The 23,925-nt window shown below is 37.5% G+C and overlaps 1 protein-coding gene across 2 annotated transcripts in view; it reads right to left on the reverse strand.

Annotated features, from left to right (window-relative positions):
- Positions 1-23,925, reverse strand: part of msh3 (mutS homolog 3 (E. coli)) — a 66,996-nt gene that overhangs the window by 32,822 nt on the left and 10,249 nt on the right. For both annotated transcript variants that reach the window (XM_058375507.1, XM_058375506.1), the window contains exons 9-15: positions 11,670-11,800; positions 9,478-9,586; positions 8,033-8,117; positions 7,632-7,741; positions 6,631-6,763; positions 3,950-4,137; positions 3,445-3,613 (exon numbers count right to left, since the gene is read on the reverse strand). In XM_058375507.1, the coding sequence (XP_058231490.1) occupies positions 3,445-3,613; positions 3,950-4,137; positions 6,631-6,763; positions 7,632-7,741; positions 8,033-8,117; positions 9,478-9,586; positions 11,670-11,800 (925 nt within the window). The remainder of the gene's footprint in view (positions 1-3,444; positions 3,614-3,949; positions 4,138-6,630; positions 6,764-7,631; positions 7,742-8,032; positions 8,118-9,477; positions 9,587-11,669; positions 11,801-23,925) is intronic.

Here is a 23,925-nt window from a genome sequence, read left to right on the forward strand (position 1 = left end):
GAATTAGAGCGGAGACTGAGAGCCAGGCCTTCTCGTCCAACATCAGTGTGTGACCTCACAAATGCGCTTGTGGAAGAATGGTCAAAAATTCCCATAAACACACTCCTAAACCTTGTGGACAGCCTTCCCAGAAGAGTTGAAGCTGTTATAGCTGCAAAGGGTGGACCGACATCATATTGAACCCTATGGATTAGGAATGGGATGTCACTTAAGTTCATATGCGAGTCAAGGCAGGTGAGCGAATACTTTTGGCAATATAGTGTATATATGTGCATTAGGACCTTAGTTCAGTTATAATTCAACAATATATTTCTTGCAATTTTCGGAGACTTTGGTTCATGACTTTATGCGGCACCTACTTCCACAACGCCTTGCATACTTGCCATTACCACCACCAGCAGCACCAACACCATCAAACTAACACCAACACCACTATCACTATCAAATACCACCACCACCACCATCAACATCATCCAACATGTAAAACCACATCAACAAACACCACCACCACCATTCACCAGCCCTCAAATTCCCCCATGTAACAGCACCACCACCATCATCATCATCATCATCCTACATGCAAGACACTATCAACCAACACCATCAACCAGCCACCACCATAGGAACTGAAATTAATTATATATACACATCAAGTATATGTGATAAAGGCATAAATTAATAAATAAATTTAAAGCAACCACAAGGCCAAGGGTAAATCTAAACATGATGCTAATACCACCAAATAAAGCACTCTATAATTAATTTCTACAGAAAATGTGAGGACCTCTCAATACTGTTCAATTTTTGAAGCAAAATTGAAAGATTCTAGTCAAAACAAGTATAATGTCACCTCCAGTTAGGTCATAAGCCTTATACAAGATTCATGCAGTGATTAGGAACGTTATACATTCTCAATGCAGGTACCCTTCAAATAACATTCTGTACTTATGTGACAAAAAAAAAATATTAGCCTATATAAATGTTGAGGAAAAAATTAACAGTCCAGAAAAAGATCCTTGAATATTTTAAACACAAAGTGTCACTGCAGGTGGTTATGCATGTACCAGACAGGGCAGCTCTTACTGTAAATTATCATGCAGTGTTTCAGCACACAGTGCTATAATTCATGTAAGTGCAGCCTTCCTCCCAGCTCAGGCGGCTGATTGCTACATTAAAATACAAGCTCTTTCACTGAAGCACTGCTGCCCGCTTGATGAGCAAAGCTCTGATGCAGACCTGTGGATGCCAAACAGGGCTGAAGTGTTAACAGGAAAAAAAAAGAAAAAAAAAAGACAATCACAGAAAACTAGTGCGATTTAGCCTGGGGATGAGAAACAGTCAGTGTCAGCACACTACAGGAGAAGGCAAAAGTCATCGCTTATGCAAGAGTTTGGAGTGGAATGAACAGATGGAGAAGCAGGCCTGGGAACAACACACAAACTGTGACATTTCAGAGATTGCCCTTTTGCCTTCCACATTCTGACAAAGCACAATGGTGAAAAAGTGTTACTGTATGGTACCATGTGTAAATAAGTGTCAGGATCTGCCACTTTGAAAATAGAAAGAGTAAAAACTATAATACAAATAAAATGATAGTCCTATTTCACAGATATTTGTTGCATCCCATTGCAAAACCACAAAGATACAACTGCACATGTTCCTTGTGTTGTGTTAAGCACAAAATATAGCATTATACTGTAACTGTTGTGCTCAACAATGCAAAAATTTAACACACAGCCAACTGCAGAATTATTGGCACCCCTCAAGAGGATAAGTAAACATGATTGCAACGACGGTTAGAATTTTGACAATCAGACAGTATTTAAGAAATGTTTTGTGTGTACAAGATGTGCGATGTGTAAAGAGAGTAAATGCCCCAAAGACCCAAATATGGAATTGGCCAAGTTTAAAATCACCCCCTCACTGTATATATACTAAGAGGACAACCAAAAAGCTTGAGAAAATGGCTATTAAACTGAACAAGCACCAAAACACGCACAAGCAGTTAATAACACCACCAAGCACAATTTTATTAGTCAAAATAATAAAAAAGTTTTAAATGTCAGACTTTAACATTTTCCAGGGAGAAGACACATCAGTGAGGAAGGTGAGAAAGGCAGTGAAGAACCCAAATATCACAATTTCAGAAGTGCACTTTTTCTTTGACTCACAAAAGTCAATTAGAACAGACAAGAGCAAAACTGTCTGATTATGAAGACTATCAACATGGTTTGTGAATAAAATGGATGCTCAAATGGAATTACAAATATATTCTGATTTGATTTGCTCTGAACTGAGCCTCACCACCTCAGAGTATCAGTTGACGGACAAATCACATATTGCAGGTCATTGGGTTAGACTGGCTGTTGTTTTATTCAACATACAAGACAAAATGATTATACATCTAACTTCGCTGAAAATCAATAGACTTAAGCTCTTGTTGGTTGTTTTAGTTTTATCAAAATGTTCACTGGTTTTAATCAATGATCCATCTGAGCTAGTCACCTCTTCTTTTCACCTTCATATTTTTGTCAATATAGTTAAATATATTTATTTCCAGAAGGCAAGTCAGTCAACAATAATGGCCCGGGAAACTTCTATCAATAAAGCTGAAATCTGATAACTGTGTCCCTCTGACTCCTTGACCAGAATTCTGCTGTAAATAAATAATGATTTTAATAACATGATAAAAAAAAGCTGAAGTTAGAAAATATATAATACCCACAAGAGTCCCTTTCACCCACCTCCTCTCTGATACCTTTTTTGCATTTGTATAATATATATTTATATTTATGTAATTTATTATACAAGTATATTGATGCATATCTGTATGAAAATATTTTTTTAAAACGTATTATTGTTTTTAGTTTCTTTATTATTGTTATATGCTTTTTAACATGCTGTGATTTATCTGTACCTGATTGTCTGATGTTTTCAGGCTGTTGCATGTTTAGTGGACCAGCTCTCATGAAGATTGATGACATTAAAATATTCCCCAAATGTCAATCTATTTTTCTCCAAAACCTGGTTGATTCTGCCAGAATATTAAGATGTACCAAGTCTAGAAGTGTTTTTCAACCTTGTTAGACATTACAGGAAGAGGCTTGATGCTGTTATTCTCTCTTATGAAGACTCCAAACATTGTGTGTGGGAGGTGCAGATCTTTTTGAAACCAGTATTTTACAGAAAGAAAAATATAAAAAGTTTGAAAAGAAAGTGTATCAAATAAAACAACAGCAGCCGTATAATGTTTAAATGTCTCATACTGCATATTCAGTTTATGACCTTAATTTGTGCTCATTCTAATGGAGTATGCCAATAATTCTAAAGTTGGCTGCAACAGCATAGACACATAGTAAATGTATCTCAAAAATAGGGAGTGTACGTTCATTTGTTTACATTCTAGAAAGAGGCAAAAATATGGAAATGTGTCTCTACTTGTACCTCTTGTCCAGACACAGTGGTGTAATCCAGTGACGGGTTTCGAAGAACGATGCGTAATTCTCGCCGATGTTCCATAATTTCTAAGAGAACAGCCTGAATCTCATCTTTTCTTTCCTTAATTACAGGAAAATCAGTCAGGTCTTCAAAAAGCTCAGTTTTATTCCCAGCCCTGAGAAAGAATATATATATATAGTATATACATATATAGTAGTATAGTATCATCACAAACAAAAGTCTTAATTAATAAGTTTTATTATAAATTTTTAAAAAGTCATTATATTATTATAAAACATCTAATAAAAAGTTTTCAAGTGTATCTTTTCATAGATTTTTTTTTATTCTTTTCAACAATTGCCACAGATTACTAATATACCTTAAGCTTATTATATTTTATTCTAATTACTATTCTATTAAAGTCGCTAAGATACATTATCACTAGGAATACACTTCCTGTGCACGATTTTCTTGGAAAGCATAGCTTCTTTTACTCATAGCTTTCACACACTTGGCAGCCTTTTCATTGAGCACTTTGAGGAAATTGAGGGCAGGGCTGAGGAGTTGGGGCGTGTCCAGGAGCAGGCTCTTTAGGAGGGCGGAGCTCAGCTGTGATTGGATGGCAGGTACGAGGGCTTGAAGTTCTGCACTCAGGCGAGACAGCGTGCTGCTGATGAGGTAAAACTCCTGAGTGGAACACTAAGAAATAAAAATACACAAAAATAAAGTAAGCAAACTGAGGACATGGAACATTTTAATTTGTTTTTCTTCACACAGGGTATTTATGGATATACAAATCAAGCACAAGCCCAATTATATTTAATACGCAAACCACTGTTTTTCATTTGCAATGTCAAGAGCCAATTAAAGCTTGAACTCTGTTGCCATTTATAAACACATAGCCTATTTTCCCAGTGGTATTTTAGTTCAGTACTAGCCATCCCCACTAATTATAATGATGAGGAAGATGTTCTCCTGTCCTGTGCTTATCAAAACACAAGAGCGTCAAAGATGGAAAACAAGTGTGACTTGACGAGTGCACTTCACTCTGGTGTTTCTACTGAACACATCTGCACTGCTTAAGAGAAAATTGTGACCAAGGGTAAAACCAAAAAGCTCAATTAGACACACAATTTTTAGGACTAGACTTAATCTGTCTCTTCAGCAAATTTTGAAGGAGCATTTACAAGATATTCAAATATCTTTAAAGGAACGTAACCTTTGAAATGGCATTTTATAATATATGTCTTTAGACAAGGTTGTATTTCCCCCCTATCCTTCTCCTCACACCAGGCATTTCTCTTTCTGTCAAATCTAACAGAGATCATATCTGTGCAGTACTGAATGACACAGGCGAAACAGACAGGTGAAGGCAGGTTAATAAGGGCAAACTTTCAGCAGAACTACCTCCTAGCGTACAGAGAGCTCCAAACAATGTCTCTCTGTACACCATCCATTACGCCTCTTGTCATTATGCAAATAGGGCCATGTGAAAGAAACACACCATTGAGCACCTTCCCCTTAGCCCACCTGCCTCACTCTGGAAATGAATGCATCAGAGGAGAATTTTCACAGAGAGAGAAATTACAGCTTTCTAATTATGAGAGCGGAACCCATCACACACTGCGGAAAGGTAAGAAGTTCGAAAAAAGCATGAGACACGTTTTCATTTTATAGAAACTCCAGAGGAAATTAAACAAAAGGCAGAATTCAACTGTGTCCATTAATTACAAATTTCTTGGCAGGCTTAAACCAATACATTTTTGATTCTAAATTAAATCCATATTTTTTATAGGAATATGGGGTAATATTTCCTATATTGGGAAATATTGGGGTTATATACACAATTTCTGCAGTTAAAATTCACCAATTTAACTTGTGCAGCTTCATTAGGAAAGACCATTAAAGAAGATGAAAACAATAATTGTGGTCAATTTATCTGTTTAAAGCTCTGATGGTCACTAAACAGGGCAAACTTTTAAAACAGGTGAGAAGTCGGGTAAGAAAGCAATGACCTTCTACACCAGCCTTATGTCATGTTTGAATGATTAGGATTATTAGAAAACACTCAGAAAGTTCCAAACTATATTTTCTAATACTAGGAATAGTCTTTTAATAATATACAATTTAACAGGAACTAAGTGATCCAGAGAGTGCGTCTAAAGAGTGTGATAGTGTATTATCAAAAGATCCTTAAGAAGGTATTCTTTAAACTCATAGTGAAACACTGTTATGGGATTCTACATAAAAACAAACTCTATACAGTCATTATCTCAGTTTTTCTGTGATTGTTGTGGCCAAAAACACCTTAAAAATACCTGAATTGGCAAAATTGCAAGCACAGGAATCATAAATCAGAGGTCATTTTGAAGAATTGCAAGCTCCTCCAAATATCTCAGATTTTGCTTTATTTGAGGTGTTTTGTGATTGTAAAACTATTTTAGATTTAACATTTTCATTTTCCACGAGTGGGGGTATAAAGGCTGTTTTTTGTGGCTTTGTTCAGACAGCTAACCGCAGAGCTGAAGATGTTGAGGTTCTCTTTGGGAGTGACACGGTTGGACAGGATTAGGAACGAGTACATCAGAGGGACAGCTCACGTTGGACATTTGGGGGACAAAGTTAGAGAGGCCAGGTTAAGATGGTTTGGACATGTCCAAAGGAGGGAGAGTGAGTATATTGGTAGGAGAATGTTGGACATGGAGCTGCCAGGCAGGAGGAAAAGAGGAAGGCCAAAGAGGAGGTATATGGATGTAATAAATGAAGATATGAAGCTAGTGGGTGTAAGTGTTGAGGATGCAGAAGATAGGGATAGGTGGAGAGAGATGATTCGCTCTGGTGACCCCTGAAGGGAAAAGCCGAAAGAAGAAGAAGAAGTTCAGACAGCTAACTCAAATTTACTTTATGTTCATCAGATCTGAGCAAAAATTCTGGGCCTGGGGCAATAAAACGGAGGTCTGTCTCATTGCTCTGTTAAAAACTAGCTTGTTTTGATAGGCTGCACCAAACACATTTAGAATGTTCGGTTGCCTGTAACTTGCAACACAAATACCCAGAAACCGTCTGCAAAACTTTAAGAAAGAAATTAGATTTGCGCTGCTGTGTGAGCAAAATCACATCATCTGCTGAAGAGTTAGAGTTTCTCTCCAGCACAAAGTCTTTTGGTAAAGGAGGCAATTCCACCAGTTGTACCTTCTTATGATAAATGCTGCAGAGACCTCTCTCCAGGTCTGGCAGTCGAGTGAGCAGATTCTGGATGGAGGGCACTACAACCGACTCGGAGGACAGGATTTCTGCCACGGCTTCCTGGCGTAACAGGATTTCACTGATAGAAGAGAGAGAGAGAGAGAGAGAGAGAGAGAGAGATAGAGAGAGAGATAGAGAGAGAGAGAGAAGTTTTCAGACATACTGTAATACACAAGCTAAAAACTCAAGTTAGAAAATAAACATTTTATTTACTTAATTTAAATGCATACATAGGTTCCACATGATTTAATTGAATAACATGAACACACTTAATTTTCATACATTCAACATGATCTGATCACGCATTTTTAAAGTCCTGAATAAAATCGGACACCCAGCTCACGTCTGAGCTGAGACTCAAACCAACATTGCTGATGTTTTGCAACAAACACAATACCACTGCACTCTGTTTTAACTGCCTAAATGTAATGCTATAGTTACGATTTACTTTATAATTTGGTTTATTATAATACTATGTGAATTGATCGTGCTCACTCTACATCGTTCAATCTAGGAATAAAGAATCTTGAATCTTTAAATTGAGTTTAGTATAAGCAATAAAATGACGTTTTGTTATGTAAACATTATGTAATATTTTTTTTTCGAAAATCCGACTACAGTTTCCTTTTTTTCAGTATACACTATGGCAACAAAGCTCGATGGCCAGATCAGCTCTTTTAAATAAAGGACAGTTACCTTTTACTCTAGGGACATGACACAGTCTAAGCAATGGACATAATTTACTCACAAACACTATGTACTACACTTGCACGTGGTGTTTTTATCAGCTGTTTGAGGTTGCATGGTTCTAGTTGAATAGAAACCAATTATACACTGGGAATTTATTTACAATTCTAATTTGATCCATCTAGTTTGCATTCCATAACAAAACACTGAATGTCCAAGGAGCACAGAAAAGTAGAGCACTGGAGGCTAAGGACACTTACAATGGAGACTTTAGGGGTTGGCTGACCCATTTCTTTAGCAGTCTCTTCCCAAATGGAGTGCGTGTATGATCCAGAACCCAGAGGAGACTGCCTTTCACTGTGCCTGTGGTCTGAGCGAAATTAGAAGCAGATCATTAAACTGGCAGCTCCAGCGTCAGTAGTAAGGAAACTCTTGAATTGAGAGAAAATCGCAGTGCTAATTAACTGAGTCATGATAAGATGAGTTGGGGGAAAACACATGGCATTGTATTTGGATGCATGTGTGTAGTCATTATGTCACTCAGGGAACTGGATGCAAAGAAGAAATTGCTTAGAGGAACCAAAGAAAGTGTGCATTCTGCCCTCATTAGAATATTTGCTATATCAGTTTATAATCATCATAGATGTAGGGGATGTTTTACCTGGTTACAAAAGATCTCCAGGTTCTTCAGGGTAGTAACACTCAGTGTCATGTGCTCTGCATCGCTCGACAGCCTCTTCAAGGAACTAGAACAAAGATTTCCACCAAAGAACACCAAATAACTCGTTTCTTAAAAGAGAAACCTTGCAATAAAGTAAACTAAAAGACACACACCACATAGACGAAGCATGCAGGCAAGACAAACAGCACAGAACAAGGCTTTCATTTCCGGCTGCCATGCATGCTAATTAAGTGTCTTTCTGGGAATCTGAGGTCAGGCCCCTATTATTTCCTGTTAAAAAAAATGTCCTTAGCCAATCCTTAATTACAGTGTGTATCACGCAACTTTCTTGCCACCCTGACCTGCTAAACAAATTGCGAATCAACAGCTTCCCCCCTGTGGCATCAGGGGAGGGAAAAAAAAACAAAAAAGGCACTTCTCTAGGCCGTTTCAGAAAAACAGCTGTGAGGTGTATAATATATTTTAGTCTTGATTAAACATAAGAAATTAGCAGCCCAAAATAATATGTATATTTGTTATGAAAACATAATATGGTCTAATAACATATATAGATATATAGCTAAGAAATGACTAGTTAATGTATCTCTGAAGGTAAAAAGTATACATAATTCAAGTATACAGAAATAAATAATATTTACTATAGATAGATAGACAGATAGATAATATGCAGAAAGAGAGAGAGAAATATAATATTTATTTCTAGTTGAAACTGGTTTACACGAAATGTAAAATTTAGTAATTTATGAACAGATACATTATGTACAGATTTATTTTTATATATCTATCAATCTATACCAAGATACCTATAATCTATCTTATCGTCTGTGTAAATAGATGGGTAGAGAGAAAGAGAGAGAGAGAGAGAGAGAGAGAGAGAGAGAGAGAGAGATAAGTTATATCTCAATATCTCATTACAATAACTAATAATAATACCTCGTCAAAGTCATGTTTTGATATGTTTTACTTCTCTAAAGAGACACTGCATCTCTGTTGCTAGTTATTTTCACTCCTGTGTGTTTACTTGAGGCAGCAAAACATTTACAAGCTATAAAACAGACACTATTTTTCTGCCTGGTGAAGATTAGTCTTTAAATGCATCACACAAAAGTCGAACACATTTTAACTCTGGGTCTCTGTGTGTGGACGTCTCCTCGCGGACAGAATTGTGTTTGAAAGTGCAGCAAATTTTTTTCTGAATTATGTAAAAAGCCTGCTAATGAAAAGAGTCTAAAAAAACTGACCTCTATAAAATCAGTATGAGAAATCCATCACGGTGATGGAGAAGCGTAATCAGTGTGGCGAGTTCAAACAAACAAGAAATCTTCCTGTATTTTGTCTTGTTGCTTTAGTGCTGTATGGTTGTGTTTCACTGCAGTTTTATTTGCATGGAATTATGTTGTATTTGTGTGGAAGCCTGGAAATACCTGGAACAGAGCAGAACCCTCTCCAGCTTAAATTCAGTCAGATACTGGATCACGGGCCCCAAACAGCAGATAATCTGGCTCTCTAAGTTTAAATAGAATGGAGAGGAACCTGTGCAGAGACACAATAACAAATATCAAACAAATATAACATGAAAGGTTCAAGGATATTTCTGAGTTCCACTGCTGACTATGAAGGCCATAAAATATTCATTTACATCATTTTCATCCTCATGCAACCAGAGTGAGCCCTTCTGCTCTGTGTGTGGGGGCAGAGTCATCCTGAAAGGGGTCACTCACATAAGGACACAAATGTTTCATCAGAGAAAATAAAGATAATCAGTCAGAAGAACTTTGTATTAATTTGTACTCCTTCTTAAGTGGACAGCAGGTGGACAAAAACATGCAGCAAAATGCCCCCACAAATTAACAGAGCCAACTGTTTTTCCTTTTCCTTTTTACACCCTACTGTACGTGTAAAAACGCTGTGCTTTCCCAGTGTGCAAAAAGACAGAACTGACCCAACAGGACTTGGCGTTCTTGTTTTAGTTCATTTTCCAACTATCTACAAAACTACTACTAAGAAGAGGTACATAATCCTTACAGTTTCAACACAGATAAAATGCTCCGATTATTACTGCTCCTAGTTCAGAAGTCAGGGAGTTGGTCATTTTAAGGTCTGTCTCTCTCGCTCTGACAAAAAATTCCATAAAGTACTGCAAAAACCAGGGAGCATCTCTTACAAGAAATTACATAACTTATTGTTTCTGTAGCTCTCAAATCATCGCTTACGTTCTCTATACCGTGTGTTCAAGTTTAATGACTTTTAAGTGTTTAATGATTTTAAAGAGTCCACTAGCTGGACTATAATCCTGCTTGATTACCATGACAGAAACATATCTGATTAAGCTAACAAATTTCTATGACATAAAAACAAAACGACTTAATGACTTTCCTGAAAAAGCAGAGTTTCTATAGTTCTACACTATAGATAATATAATATAAATTTGTTCTGTGATATTAAATTCAACCAAGAGGATCATGACATTTAGCCAAATACAAATTAACATTGTATTGATGCTAACAAACCCCTGTACATTTATTGTCCTATATGAACCAGCAAACAAAAGAGTTTGCTCATGTAAATAAGTAATTTGCAAATACACAGTGCTCCTGTAAACAAGTTCTGTATACACATGTTTAGGAAAAATTAAACCTAGACCATCAAGAAATGAAGCAGTACAAGGATTCTTTTCTCAGCACAAACACCTTTAACAAAGCAGATTATAAGGTATTTTGTATTAATTCGGTCTTTGTCTGCGTCATGTACCTCTTCACTTGACCAATCATCAATGAACATAGATCCACATATCTTTATCTCCTGTTGGTGAAAAAAAAAAAAAAACACTAGAATGTGTGTTACTAAACTGGTGGTCTATAGAAAAAGCAGAGTTTTATTTTCTGGTGCAAAAAGTTCTTTTGTGTAGTAGAAAAAGACTAGAATGATTTATGCTGCTCTAGGAACGAGAAATTACTTAAATAAAAGAAATGTGTGGATGGGAAAATGCACAGATATTGAAAATAGCTGTGTAAAATCAGTGTCTAAGCAACACTATTAAAAAGAAAAGAAAATCCTGTGTACGGAGTAGTAAAAGTAGCAGCCTGAGTATTAAATAAAGGGGGAAATGTCTAAGAGCAAATGTAGCAATTGAAAAGTTTTTTGTTTTAGAGACTCTGGAGCACATGAAAAACGACAGCCTCAGGTCATTTGTTAACGCGTGTTTATTACAGGGTAGAAAGCGTGCCAGAGAGAAAACAGGCACCATCAGAGAGTGCATCAGCGCCGGTGACACAGAGAGGTAATGAGTCGTGTCTAGAGATGGAGAACAGCCCAATGCGAAGTGATTTAATCCCGGATTTGGCAGAGAGGGCCAGTCTGGTTCGTCCCACACGCCTCCAGCCTAAAGACAGCAGCCATTGATCCACCTGCCGCATGTCCCTCCGAGAACGATTTTTCAATTACAGGACAAAGCCCACACGCTGACCCCATGTCAGGCTGACCAGATAACTCTACATTCAAAAGGCCAGCTTGCCTGCCAGGTAGGATGACTTGGAGGGGGGCGGTCAGGTATCAAAAAGACAGCGCAGACGCACACCCACACGTACAGACAAAAAAAAAAACAACAGACAATTACCCTTTTCTTGATCTTCTGCTGTCTGACGAGTCACGCTGCCGTACAAGTTGGTGACTGTCACCATGGCAGTGGGGTATTCAAACTGGGTGCTGTCTCGCTTCTCGATACGAATGCGATCGTCTGCCTGGACACTGTCAAGGAGAGATGGAAAGAAATAGACAGTTATATTTACAGAGAATTGTCTATGGTCAAAGAATATTCTGAAGTCTAAACCCTGTTACATAAGAGTTAGTGAGAAAGAAAAAAATCTCTTGTTTATTGGTTGAAAAGTTTTTAAAAATAATAATAATAAACAAGTACATTATTTTTAACATGCTACAACCAATAAGATAGAATAAACTAGCTTTAATAACATTAATGATGTTCATTATTATGTTAATGTTGTGCATACATCTTTATTCTTTGTTAAATCAGTAAACTTTATGACCAACAGTTTCCTGACTTGATCTGGCCATGTATTTTTTTCCCCTCAAAGGAAAACAGTGCATCACACACACGCCATCACGCCATTCATTTCTGCCTTCCCTCCATTCAACAAAAGCACAATTTCAAGGCCCCTCGCTCTTTTTGTTGGCTCTGTGCAGTTGCTGGAGCAACCACGGCATGCACACAGACACACACACACACGATGCGTACAAATGCATCAATTACAAGCTACCTTTTTCCCTACCTCCCTCCCTCCCTTCCAGTGATTTGGTCTTGTCCATAAATAACAAATGGATGGAAATATGCATCACTACACGCAACATCCTGGCACACTACGTGAGAGTATTCTCTGATGGGCTTCAGCAAATGAGCACAGAAGGGATGCTACATGATGACATATGACCTCAGTATGAAGAGAGAGGCAGAGGAGGCAGGAAGAGGCCTTTCAAAACCAGCAAGCAAAAATCAATTCACAACATGACATATCCATATCCTTGAGAACAACACACAAACACGGCTCTTTACTGCTCTCGAATCTATAAAGCGCAAACCCTAGGACGGAACTTTATTTATTAGCACCATTCAAAGGGCTACAAGGTGACATCAGGCTTTCTAACAGTTAGACCTGTGGCTCTCTGATCAGCTCGACACCGCTGCCATGCTTCATCTGTGTTTTCCTTATAAAGCATCCTTGAAGTCAAAAGTAAATGTCCACAAAATCTTTCATCACAATCACAACTATACTAGGTTTTGGACTACACTTATCTTTTTGACATAAAGTGCTAACATTTATTATTTTGCTGAATAGAGATATGTCTATCCAGTGAAGGACGAACACATCTGCCATTATTCATTAAAGTTCCAGAGAAACAAGCACATATTTAAGCTCACAGTGATGTATGAGGAAAATTTCGTTGAACAAAAAACAAACCAGTGATACAAGCACAGCTGATGAATCAACTTCAGCTACATGGACAAAAGCCCCGCCACTGGTTCCTTATTTATGTATGTAACAAATATAACATGCTCCAATTGACCCTTATAGTCACTGAGTAAATGAAACACCCTTATTTATGCTGCAAAATTAAGCCAATTAAAACAACATATTCAGCAGGCTGCAGGCGGATAATAGGGCAAAAATGGAAAAGAGAACAAAAAGAATTTCGATGAAGCAGTAAGGACGGGATTACTGATGAACGATGATGTCTCACATTTTCTAAAAAAAAAAATGAAATGAAATGAAAAAAGAATTAACTGTTAACAGTCCAACTTGAGGTATGAAGTGGGCATCATGTATGTACATATCGACGATATATGTTAAAGTGTTTAATTTTCAGTAAGTGGTCAGCTTTTATAAGCGACGTCAGTTTCAGTCCAGGACACTATGGAATGAGGAAGCTCTGGGAGGAACATACTGAAAAGAGATAAAAGAAGAAGGTTAAAATTTACATCATTTGTCTAAATAAAAAAAGTTAAAAAAAATAAATAAAAAATAAAGCAAAAAAGCTAAAAGAAGTTATTTGGAAAAATAATTTTTGGTACACAACTGGGTATTGCATAAAAACCTTTCAAAAGATTTGTAGATAGAGGTGTCTTTAAAACACAACCTGGTTTGTGGTCTGCTCATCTAAGACAGAGCAGCTACACTGTGCCTCTTGTGTGCAAATGAATACAATTGATTCAGGTTGTTGCACACATATTTAGATAGCACTCAGACCAGATGCATGTTTGATCAGACACATACGCCAAAGATGAAGCTGATCATTTTACCCTCAGATCTGACAATATGTAACTTTGATCTTACTCAGAGCTTTTTCAGTGCTGTAGTTGTGTCTACTCATGTTGCTTCCTTAGTTCAACAGAGCACTTTGGAACATGGTGTTTGTTTTGAACAGTGCACGATATTGCACAAATGCTTCTTGTATGCTGGTTTGTGTGTTACTGTTTTTAAGCAAACATCGGGACATCATGCCTCGGATATAGTTTGGATACAGAGGATATTTGCAAACAAGTACTGTAGGTTTGGTGGTGTGTGACCTTTATGAAGTTAAAATTCCATTCAGTGCAGAGTTTGTGAAATATTTGGGTCAGTCAAAAAGTCTGTAATTAGCATAACCGACCATTTAATTTTTTGACCAGACATGGGTAAAGAGGAGCACCAAGAACTTATTTGAAGGTCCAAATAACACCATAGACCTGGCATTGGGCAGAAAAAGAAACCCTTCTTTGCAGGATCACCACCATCGAAGTCTAGAAGGGCAACAGTCCAATTTCTAGTGCTGAGCAGAAATTGTGGATTTGAACCACAAAGTCACCACAGGGTCATCTTATGCAGGCAACCCAAGCTCAGCATCAGAAAGCTTTATTTTCCAATTCCTAGCTGAACAGATCAATTACAAAATGGCAGAATCTTGTATAGGTTAATAAGGTGGGTCCTTAAAGGATTCCAGCAACTCTAGTCTAACACCAAGCTCCAAGGGGACCATGGCAGTTGGCGGCATCCTGCTCTTTTCAGAAAGGCAGAAAAGCAACAAATCTATAACAGCCTAGACAAATGCAATCCCATATGCTATGGTGGACCACGAAGCCCGATTTACTTTGTAAATGTCTAGACTCTCACATCTTGCTACTCTTAAGTATGAAAAGTCCCTCCTAAGAATCATCCTATGTACCAGTCCTGTTGAGATCCTGAACAACTTCCATGTTCATTTGGAAGGGTGTCCATATCTGCTAAATCATAGTTTGCAGTTGGAGATCATGTCTGTGGGTCTGGCTCCTCACCAACAGACAACCTGGCTAAGGGCATCACCAATGTGTGACAGCACATCTGTTTAGGGAGGAGGGTTCAAGAGGGTTCCAGCAAGCACCGAAGACAGCAGTGGCAAGCCAAGTTCCATATTAAGGCCGCAACTGCTTAACGAATGGTAACTGCCGACAAATAGTGAGGCCGGTCATGGGTCTGAGCATCCATCAAGCTTTCCAGCTTTGCCAAGAAGGACCACAACTAGCAATGTGTTGACATGGCACTAGTGAAGATATCCACCTGTATCTCACCTTTTCCAGATCTTGGCTCCCAACTTCGGGTCATAACCACTTTCATAACCACTGTGTGTTATGTTCAGAGAATCCCACTCAATCTTGCTAGCAATGTGTTAGCCACAAGATAGTTAGTTGGCTAGTTGATGGGGAATGTGGAATATAACAAAAGTAACAAAGCAGAGGGAGGAAGTGATTGAGTGGGACAGAAAGGAATCGTCACACTCACTGTACAGTGAATACAACTGCCCTACAGAGACAAAGCCCATAGAGAAGAACATAGCAAACAGAGATTGAAAGGTGACTAGCTAAATTAAAAAGAGGAACGCTAACAATGAAAAACCAACTTGAAGATAATTAATGTTTTGGAACCCCATAGCTATACATCTACAAAACACAGTCAGAGTTCAGACCTAAGGTAGTTCCTGCATCAGTGCTCAAATTATGTTCCAAAGTGTTCTAATGGCATACTACAGAGAAGAAACATTAGAAAAACGCAAAGAAAAACAACAGGGCAACATTTACTATGCACAGCATGGAGAAAAGTCAGCAGGTGGCCTGTTTCGTGGGTTCCATGTTATAATAAATGTTCTTGGATGGTGCTCAATCGTAGGCTTATTTCACATTGTTTTGTGAGAAATTGAAGCTGTCGCCAAGTTTGGAGATAATTGGCTCTGGATTGGCTCCGCATATCCCAAGAGGAAATGAGATACAAATTGGTATGCATCACTCTGAGAAGACGGAACACTTGATGTTTCATTATGCCATTCGTCCTTCAATAAATCAGGTCTCAAGAACCTAAAATCAATATAAGAATGAATATACACAATATAACTTATAAAACTGGGTAAACATTAGTGCATCCCAATGTTTTGGAATGGAAAAGGAAATTTTTAAAGAAAAATATTAATGTTTATCTCAAAAACATTCCATTTACTTTATCAAATCAATCATTAAATAATTAATAAATAAATATATACAACCAACCCCAAAAGGTTATGTTGGAAAGTGGATCTACAGCAATCTAAAACATCAAAACTGTTAGAACCATTATTATAAAACGGTAGACATTTCAGGCTTAAACTTTAAAGTATCGTTCCAATTATCGTATAGGTTTCAATTATTCTAGGAAATATCAATAAGACAGCGGTGTATCTTCATGGTTGTTAGTAGCACTGATCAATTAGCAGTGGTTCAGGCACTGGTATGGCTGATTCTTGAGTCTATTTTCACAGTGCTTTATAGAACATCGGACCTGGTAATGAAAATAAAAAAAATGGAAATACTCTCAGCCTAACCTCTTAATTATAACCCCAGCCAGCAAGTCTATATCTTGCCCTCTAGTCAGAGAGAAATATAGCCAGTTTGATGGTCGCAGTAATCCCAGAGGAGAAGCTGTCTCATGGCCTCAGTGTTTAGTTCTTTTCAGTTTAGAAAAGAACAGTACATTGTCAATAAACAGTAACAAGCATGCACTGGAGTAAATAGTTGGCAGGAACACCTATGACATGACAGCAACAATTCCCTCAAGGGTCTCATTATGCACACCGTGGCAACCCCTAGGCAACCGTTGCTAGGGTGGCCACCTTGGCTACACATTGATGAGTGCTGAGATTTGAGCTCCTACATCAGCCACCAGTCAACCAGCATAGATTGCTGTTTATATGAAGGTGGAGTGGAATTGAAGTCTTGACATAAGAGTCATTTGTGCAGAGGCACAGCTTGGTATGGCAAACATTATCAACATACAATTAAAGCAATTAAAATGTGTCTTTAAAAAGCAAAACAAAACTGGATTGTAGTGTGCTTATCCAAGACAGAACAGCTACACTATGCCACTTGTGTGCAAAGGAATGTGCAATTGAATACAATTGATTCAGGTTGTTGCACACATATTTAGATAGCACACAGACCAGATGCATGTTTGATCAGACACGTACACCAAAGATGAAGCTGATCATTTTACCCTCAGAACTGACAATATGTAACTTTGATCTTACTCAGAGCTTTTCAGTGCTGTAGTTGTAGCTGCTCGTGTTGCTTCTTTATTTCAACAGAGCACTTTGGAACAGTTTTGAACAGTGCTTCAGATGCAATGAAACTAGTCCTGGTACAAATGCTTCTTGTATGCTAGTTTGTGTGTTACTGGTTTTAAGTAAACATCGGTACATCATGTCTTGGATATTGTTTGGATACAGAGGATATTAAATTTGGTGGTGTGACCTTTATGATGAAGTTAAAATTCCATTTAGTGCGGAGTTAGTGAAATGTTTAGGAGTGGGTCAAAAATTCTGTCATTAGCTTGATCGCCTATTTAATAACATGGTTAGAGAGGAGAACCAAGAACTTCCAGGTCCAAATAACACCAGAGACCTGGCATTGGGCAGAGAAAGAAACCCTTCTCTGCAGGATCACCACTAGAGTCTAGAATGTCAACAGACCAATTTCAGGTGTTAAGCAGAAATTGTGGGTTTGAACTGCTACACATTGGTGAGTGCTGAGCTCCTACATCAGCCACCAGGCAACCAGCATAGATTAATGTTCACATGAAGGTGGAGGGAATTGAAGTCTTGACATAAGTGTCATTTGCACAGAGTCTCCATGAACACAGAGTTTGGTATGGCCAACACCATCAACGTCCAATCAAAGCATTTAAGAATTGTAGTCAAGAGTCAATAATCACAAAAGTACACAGGTGTGTTATAAAATGGCTCTGTGTCAAGTTAATTTGGTCTCTATAATTTAGTCTTCGCCACTTTCCACCCATCAGGCAGATCTCCCTCATCTCATGACAGCTACCAATTACGTTCCTCAGAGACACTGAATATGCAGAATATGCAGATGCCCATGATTGGTTAGTGTCACTGATAGGGAAGAGTATAACCTCTCTCTCCCTTGCTAACAACAGGGATTTTTGCTTACTTTCTGGGACTTCCAGTTACTTCTAACACTTCCATTTCACCACTCCAGAGCCCAAGTTATATACTTAAACAAATAGCAAACAAGTACACACCACAACAAGGCACATTTAGAAAGCAAGTCAGTCGTGTCACCATCTGTTTTAAGGCACTAGACATTAAAAATACATTTAACGGTTAAGTAGCCCAAAAACAACAATTAATCTAAGCAATGCATGGCTTCCATTAAATCACAAGAATATCGTCTGAACGTTTTCATAGATGAACACCCACATCTTAAGAAAGAATGAAATGAACAGAGTTTCCAAACTTCTACATATCCATGTATACATTCCATGTATAGCATTTAAAACGTTGTTTTATTGTGTAATGGTAGTCAACTTAAATGCTATACAGTCATTATACAGTATAATGCTAGTCAAGGTAATATTAGTAGAGAATGCTAGTCAATATAATAATGTGTAATGCTAGTAAATATAACAAGTCAGCAGAGTGTATAATGCTAGTCAGTTTTTTATAATCTAATAGATATTCAGCATGTTGCTATTAAGTGTAAATATTGTATAACGCTAGTCAACACCGTATAATGCTGGTATAATGCTAGTCAACAAAACATTACATAAAGCTAGTCACATCATATTTATAATGTGTGCAACGTGAGTAAACATAATGCTACTGTATAATGATTGTCAGCATTGTATAATAGTCACCGTAATACTGTACAGCACTCGTAAACAATGCTAAACAACATATTGTGTAATGCCAGACAAGGCAGGAACTGCTGGCTAATTTCTACACTTCTTTCCGTTTCACACTGAATGCAATTTTTCAGCGTAAATGACTATCAGGAAGAAGCAGAAGGTCAGCCATGCACACGTTTCAAAGCTGCTGCGTAGACTAGACAGCTAATACTCGACAAGTCTTAGTTCCGGGGCAGCATAATTGTAGTGCCCTTTAAAGAGTGGATGCGGATGTAGAGATGCCTACGCACTCGTTTGACCGATGCTGAAGTGAAAGGAGCACAAACCTTGCCCTTCCCTCCACTTATGTTGAGGAAATGAGGTGATTGTGGAGAATATTCAAGTTAAAACTAATTTGCTTACAGTTATACATATTGGAACTGCTTAACATTTACAGAATTTTAAGGAAGAACATAAATTGAGCTTGAGTGCAAAAAGTAATGGTAACTGAATGGAATGGAAGAGACTGAAAAGAATTGACCATGTGGAGGGGGAAAAAAAAAAAAAAACTGTGCGAGAAAGTGTGAGACATAAAAGTTTCTCACATGCTAGAGGTGGTAACAAAATGCTACTATCTGTGTCTTAATTCTGTCTACCAGTCAAAAGTTTGGACACACCTTTTATTTCAATGTTTTTTGTTTAGGGATTTATTTTCTACATTCTAGAACAATACTTGAGATTTCAAAACTATGAAATAACACATGGATTTATGTAATCCATATGTAATGACGACAAAAAACAACAGTCAGTTGTTATTTTAAGACAGGAAGGTCAGGTGTTCTGGAATAGTTCTTGCAAGAACAGTATTGTCAAGTGCATTTGCAAAACCCATCAAGCACCATGATGAAACTGGCTCACATGAAGACCATCCCAATAAAGCAAGACCAAAATTTACCTCTGCTGCAGAGGAGAAGTTCATTTAGAGTTACCAGCCTCAGAAATCACCAATTAACAGCACCTCAGATTAGAGCCGTTATGAAGGCTTTACAGAGCATCAGTAGCAGACATCTCAATATCAACTGTTCAAAGGACATTATTGTGTATTTCGGCCGCCTTCAGCATTGTTTTACAATGTAGAAAGAAATAAACATCAGGAAAGAGCATGGAATTAGAAGGTGTGTCCAAACTTTTGACTGGTAGTGTATCTCTACTCCATTAGAAGACATTGCCTAAACCTTCAGGTCAGGTCAGCTTGCATCAGGACAGTCCAGCGCTTTTTCATCTTATCTGAAATTAAGTATGACTCCTACAATTATACTCTTGGAAACACAAGACATAAAACTGTCAGCATGGTCTGTGAATTCTGACTCATTCTTACAGTTTCTCAACCGAAACGCCCAAGTTCATAATTAAAGCCAATTTGTATCTCATTTCCACAGTTATTATTTGTTTCTACCTACCTGTAATCATTTCTAATGAATGGATGGTCCACTGTCCCCAAATATTAACAAACTAGTAGCCTAATTTAAACCACAAGCACCCTGACCAGGCAGTTAATAAGGATGAATGAAGGAATGCTGAAAGTTCATGGCACAAATTTGCATGTCTTTGTTGCATGCTGTTGTACTACACTAATATGCATGGGGTGATGAAACACAGCTGAATGGAAAGCACAGGGCCATAGTCTATCATTTTTTCCTAAAACTGTACAGTTCAAAGTGCGTTATTCCACTTATACCACTGTAAATCGATTCAACGATTATTAATGAATATCACACTTTTTAGGTGTTTATGGTTATATTTAATGTTTAAAATTAGTTCCTGTTGTCACAAACATTATAATAATGATAACCAGTCGCTCCCAAAATGTCACAAGCATCTTTTCTCTTGAGGTTAATCAGACAAAAAAACACAGCTTGCCATTTTGTCAAGAAAGAGAAAAGTGTAGATTCCTCTGTCCTTGATCGTTACAAAGAACTTGAGAGTAATTCCATAAAGCATATATATTTATAAAAATACTTTTTTTTAAAAATCAATTTTTTTGTTAAATACAATGGTTTGGGTTTTTTTATATTTTAAAATATTTCTTTATTATTAGACTTAGATTGGATTATGTGAAGTAGCCACCAGACTGGTACATGGGCTGTTACTATAGCAACAATAACATTTTAGAAGGGCAAATTAATTTAAATCTATTGTTCATGTTATAGCTGGGCAGCACAGTGGATTAGTGGTTAGCACTGTTGCCTCACATGGGTCCTGCATGGGTTTACTCCGGGTACTCCGGTTTCCTCCCACAGTCCAAAAATTTGATTGATTGGCAATTCTAAATTGCCCGTAGCTGTGAGTGTGTGGTTGTCTGTCTATATGTGGCCCTGTGATGGACTGGAAACCTGTCCAGAGTGTACCCCTGCCTTCGCCCAATGTGCGCTGGGATAGGCTCCAGCAGACCCCAGTGACCCTAATTAGGAATAAAGAGAGTATGGACAATGGATGGATGTTATAGCTTGAATTACGAGTCATACTGTTATATAAAAAATCATCTGCATCTTTCAGATTTGAGAACACCGCACTGGTTTCATATTCATATCACTAATCTCTAAAATAATTTAGCATTTTAGGCATTTTAACATTCATTTTAACATTCAAATCCTAGTGATTAAACAATGCTAAAATGTACCAAAATATGAATATTGGCGCTTTATGATGCAACCTGATTAAAACAGCACAGCTACATGTCTAGCCTGGAGATGGGTTGCGTGCTGTACTCTGTATTCAGAGACTGCCTCATGGTAATCTGACAAACTTGCAAAATAATTGGGCCCTCACACAATAAAAACCAGACATGCATTTCCTCAGGACATGTAACTAATGGGGAATTTAAGATTTAAAATGATGCAAAGAGAAAAAATAAAATACACTTTTGATGAGAAACACAAAAGGAGCATAGTTTTTGAATGAAACAAGGCCAGAGTTAATTGCAACATTGTGAGCAGAATAAAAGAGGTTAGGTTAGAGCTGCACCATTAAACTGTACATTTAGTACATTCTAACACCACCGTCAACACCACCACCAAGAAGTGTCTTGTGCGTTATGTTAAATAAAAGCAAGATCTTAAATCATTTGTTTTACACAGTCTGCCAGCGTTCAATCAAATCACTGATATTCACACGACTGCACACCTCGGACATCTGCGCTTATAATTTACACCAGCGTTAATGAAAATTCCCATTCCTGCTAGAAATAATCATGACTAGTGTGAAACAGACATTATTTCAATCTTACCAGGAGATTATTTTATTACAAGCGCATACTGTATCTTCTGGACTACAAGTGGCATCAGAGTATAAATATACACACACGTCAGATGGTTGTATAAGTCACATTAAAGTTCCAGCATTTTGCTGCATAATCTGCTGTCAGATTAGCATATTCAAGAGTCTTATTTCATAACATGCTAGATAAAGTCACCTGTGTACAGTTGGTGGCATTTCTGTTCCACTGACAGCATGATAGAAATAGAACACAGCAACACTGTCTGCTTAGCAGCTAGTGTGTAGGAGAAGATTCACCCACATTTCTGCTAGTGCATGGCAAATGTGTGTGCTTTAAAAGCTAATTCTTGAAAAGAATCTTTGTCTCGTTTTTGTTTCCGTGTGTCGTTTTAGTCATTTGTTCATTCATGTTTAATAACCAGTTTATCTTTCATTTACATTCAAGGCATTTTGCAGATGTTTTTATCTAGAGAGACTTGCATTTAAGTCATTTATAAAACTGAGTAGTTGACAGTTAAAGGCCTTGCACAGGCACCCAAGTAGTAGAACTAAGCAGCGCTGGGATCTGATCTCACAACCTTTAGATCAGTTGTCAAAGTCTTAATCATCAAGCTACCACTGACCACAGTCTAATCTGCTCCAGAACTAATCCCAGGAACATGCTGTGTGTGAAGCAGGAACACAACCTCGATGGGATGCTCATACCACTGCAGTTTTGCTGCATGTTTAATAAAATCAGCAACACATGATTATAGCAAAGCTAAGCAAAATAATCACTTATCCAGCAGATGTTAAGGATTGTTGTTCAAATCCTTCAAATCACACAGTTCTCCACAAAAATAAAAATGTATTTTCTTGGTAAATCTATTTCGACTGTGTTGTGTTTGTTGTTAAAAGGGGTCTCTGCCTTTTTCGGTACTGATATCTTTTGCATTAGTGTACCACTATCTTCTAGACTTAATATGTTTGTGCTTACTGCTGGGTTTAGAACACTAAAAGAGTACCTGAATAATGGTTTCTGTCCAAAGGTTTTAATCAATAGTAGGAGGAATTCATTTGCTTTTGATGGAGATATTTGAATATAATATACAGCTCTGGAAAAAAAAAAAGAGACCACTGCAAAATAATCAGTTTATGTTTTTTTCTTACAGGTTCATGTATTGGTGAGATGAACAGATTTGTTTCATTTTTTGTGAACTGCTGACAATATTTCTCCTAAATCCAAAATATAACTATTGTTATTTAGAGTGTATATTTAAAGGAAATGACAACACATCAAAATAACCCAAGATCATGCAGTATTTGCAGAGCTTTAATAACTCAAATAAAACAAAATGCAAATAATTTGTAAACAAATTGTGTTAATGCTTTGGCTAAATAAATATTAAGAAATCAGTATTTGGTGGAATAACCCCAATTTGCATGTGTTTTGGCTCCATGCTCTCCACCAGTTTTTCACATTGCTGTTGGGGAACTTTATACCACTCTTTTTGCAAAAAAGCAAACAGCTCAGCTTTACTTGATGGTTTGTGACCATCCATCTTCCTCTTGATGACATTCCAGAGGTTTTCAATTGGGTTCAAATCTGGAGATTGGGCAGTGGTCTCTTATTTTTTTTCCAGAGCTGTATATTTTCTTTTTTTATCTCTCTGTAGAAAGGCTACAGAGAGTGGATGATAAAGTATAGTAAAATTATTTTACTATCTTGCCCCTCCCTAGCAGCGACATGGTCAGCAGTACAGAGATAATAAGTGTAGTGTGATATAAATGATCACAACCAGATTTAAACAAATAATTGTTTATTAGTAGTAGTAGTATTACTACTACTACTGTACTATATCATTTTGTCACTTTAAGTGATGCTCTGCTCTCCATATTATTCTCAAGACTCCTCCCTCGGGTTTCTTAATTTTTGACTAT

The sequence above is a fragment of the Hemibagrus wyckioides genome, linkage group LG22, assembly GCF_019097595.1.
Source record: "Hemibagrus wyckioides isolate EC202008001 linkage group LG22, SWU_Hwy_1.0, whole genome shotgun sequence".
Taxonomy (NCBI): Eukaryota; Metazoa; Chordata; class Actinopteri; order Siluriformes; family Bagridae; genus Hemibagrus; species Hemibagrus wyckioides.